The following is a 2,674-nucleotide window of genomic DNA, read 5'->3' as shown; positions in this document are numbered from 1 at the left end:
CATTAGCACAAAATACTCAGTGCAACGCAATAAATGCATCAAATAAAACTATATTCTACGATCTGTCGACATGTTCTAAGTGAAAGCTTTGTGAGTATTTTGCTATGACTCACACTTTCATCTAAAATCTATCTCCGATTGATATTAGATGAACCAAACCTTGTCTCGGTCATTGTTTCGTGCGAGGCAAGAATTTACGGACATACTCGACACATTTAACATGAATACAACTCACATCATCCACTCGCTAATGTGACTTTGATGTACGCTGTCCCCGGAAGGCAGCATAAAAAAATTATGATTGAGCACTTATTTATTGGCTTCCCAAGATGCTGGTATGCCTTCAGTGGCATTCGGTCCTTATGTTGAGCATAACGAGAATCCCCGAAATCAATCTTTTCACCATTACTGAGTATCACGCGATACTTCTTATTGATGAGAGTTTGATAAAATAATAACCTGATCAGAAGCAAATGAATACTTAAGCAGGTTCATTAATAACGATTTACCTGATCCACCTTCACCATAAAGCAAAACCATGAAATCAAATTTGTCATTCAGCCTAGTCATTAGGCGACCAATCATGAAATAGATAAATTCAATAGTCTCGTCATCGAATTGGAACTTGAGATATTGATCAAGTAGCGGAGCATAGTCATTATCGAGCTCAAACTCTGAGTCAATGTATGTTCGAACCTGAATATTCTCTTTAATATCAGCAGTCAAAATAAACGTGGCATTAGATAGATCGTAGATACCATTGCGGAATCCAATGTAGTTGTAGTCAAGCTTAATGAACTCAAAGTCCGGGTTGATGATGTTCTTGATGAAGTAGAGTAATTGCTGATGATCTTGCGACTTGCACATATGAAACAGAGGCTCATCAGCAAATACTGCATTTAGAAACACAGCCGGATCATCGTATTTACGAACATAGTAATATGGAAGCAAATTCTCATAGATTGCTCCAGTTTGAAATTCACGCTAATACTTGTCTTTGACGCTCTCAATCAGCTTCTCCTTAACAATATTTAATGGTCTTCTCTTTTCCCTATCTTCATTCTTTTCTTTGACTTCTAGTGGTTCATACTTCGCTTTCCATTCGTTGTATCCATCTGGATCGGTCCCTCCAACAATAGATTGAATTTGGGATTCAGTTAGCTTGGGGTAATACTTGGATGTTTCCCAATCATTAAACACTTTCAACGCAGCGGCCTGATCAAATCGATCTGTCATTGTATAGAGAATGCACAAGTATGTCTTCCGCATTAAGCCAAGATCGATGTGCTGCTTGCGATATAGCACACCAGCCAAGTTCCAAGTATTATTGTTATCACAATCTCTTCATCATGCAGCATAGTTTGTAGACGCTGATCATATAGCTCATTTGCCACACAATATTCTACAAGATTAAGTTTCTCATAAAGCCCTAAGAAGGTCTCTTTGTCCTCATCTGATTTGAAGTAGATACGCTTACGCAAGGTTACTTTGCCATCTTTTCGATTTTCAAGTTGGAATGGTGAGATATAACCCTGACTGAATAATACTTGTGGATCTGCATTCTTAATGCTTTGATGATCGATTTGTAGCTCCTTCGCAAGTGAGCGCCAAGCATCGGTTACTTCAGAAAACTTCAGAATGTCGTTATTCCCGTATTCAAGTCCATAAGTATCCCAAGTAGTGCCCTTAGCCTCTGCATCAGCTCTAGTCATGACTTTTGGCTTGGCCTTACGCTCCTTCATTTTGCGTTCAAACTGATCAATTACCATAGAATCACGCTTGAGTGTGCTTTCGATATCCTTGCCTTTAGCATTTTTTTTGGTATGAGCTTCAACGAATTTTTGCAAGGCATCGATTTGTTGCTGATCGAGAACAAGGTTCTCAGCTTCTGCAATTTCGTCACGATTTTCAAGATAATTTACAGAAACAATAAGATATGCCCATCGTCTCAACTGTGCCTCGGTCGGTTTAATGACCTCAGTATCTGTCGAGGTCACTTCATTCTTAGAGTCATCCGAATTATATAATTGTTCCGAATCTGAATTATATTCCTCCTTATATACCGCGCTATCCGCGATCATCGGTTCGACAATCGACTCATCCACATTTGGAACTTCACTTACTTTGACATTCGAGGCCTCGACGGGTTCGATCACCGATGGCGCTGGTGTACCAACAACCTCAGCGACGACTGGGGTATTGACTTGTGGTGACATTTCTTCATATTACTCTCCACGACAATACTTTCCCGATCCATAATAATTGGATGCTTGCCGCAGCGATCCTTGTTGCGAGCTGGCAAACACTGTTCTCCGTTCTTTTTGATAAAGTTGCACATCGTTATATTACTAAAGTTATATTTTTATACGTCGCTCAAGATCATAATTTTTTTATGCTGCCTTCGGGGACAGCGTACCCCAAAGTCACATTAGCGAGTGGATGATGTGAGTTGTATTCATGTTGAATGTGTCGAGTATGTTCGTAAAAGTCTTGCCTCGCACGAAACAATCATCTAATATCAATCGGAGATAGATTTTAGATGAAAGTGTGAGTCATAGCAAAATACTCACAAAGCTTTCAGTTAGAACATGTCAGCATCTCATGATTATTTTGTTCAATCAGATCATGAATTCATCAAATTGTAGCAGCAGAACCGCATGAAATCCATGGCAGG

At 39.5% G+C, this 2,674-nt stretch overlaps 2 protein-coding genes across 2 annotated transcripts; both read right to left on the bottom strand.

Annotated features, from left to right (window-relative positions):
* Positions 1-429: 429 nt before the first annotated feature.
* PHALS_10327 (hypothetical protein PHYSODRAFT_306840) lies at positions 430-761 on the bottom strand (the record flags this gene model as incomplete). Its single annotated transcript, XM_024725731.1, has 2 exons — positions 430-696; positions 759-761. 2 exons carry the CDS (start codon positions 759-761, stop codon positions 430-432), a joined length of 270 nt encoding a protein of 89 aa, XP_024576478.1.
* Positions 762-984: 223 nt separating this feature from the next.
* PHALS_10326 (uncharacterized protein) lies at positions 985-2,216 on the bottom strand (the record flags this gene model as incomplete). The annotated part of the gene is made up of 2 exons (XM_024725730.1): positions 985-1,215; positions 1,308-2,216. The coding sequence occupies 2 exons, from the start codon at positions 2,214-2,216 to the stop codon at positions 985-987; spliced, it is 1,140 nt and encodes a 379-aa protein (XP_024576477.1).
* Positions 2,217-2,674: the final 458 nt, after the last annotated feature.

This window comes from Plasmopara halstedii (assembly GCF_900000015.1).
Source record: "Plasmopara halstedii genome assembly, contig: Scaffold_470, whole genome shotgun sequence".
NCBI lineage: Eukaryota > Oomycota > Peronosporomycetes > Peronosporales > Peronosporaceae > Plasmopara > Plasmopara halstedii.
The sequence above is the reverse complement of the archived record's forward strand: the minus strand, read 5'-3'. Positions and strand labels throughout refer to the sequence as shown.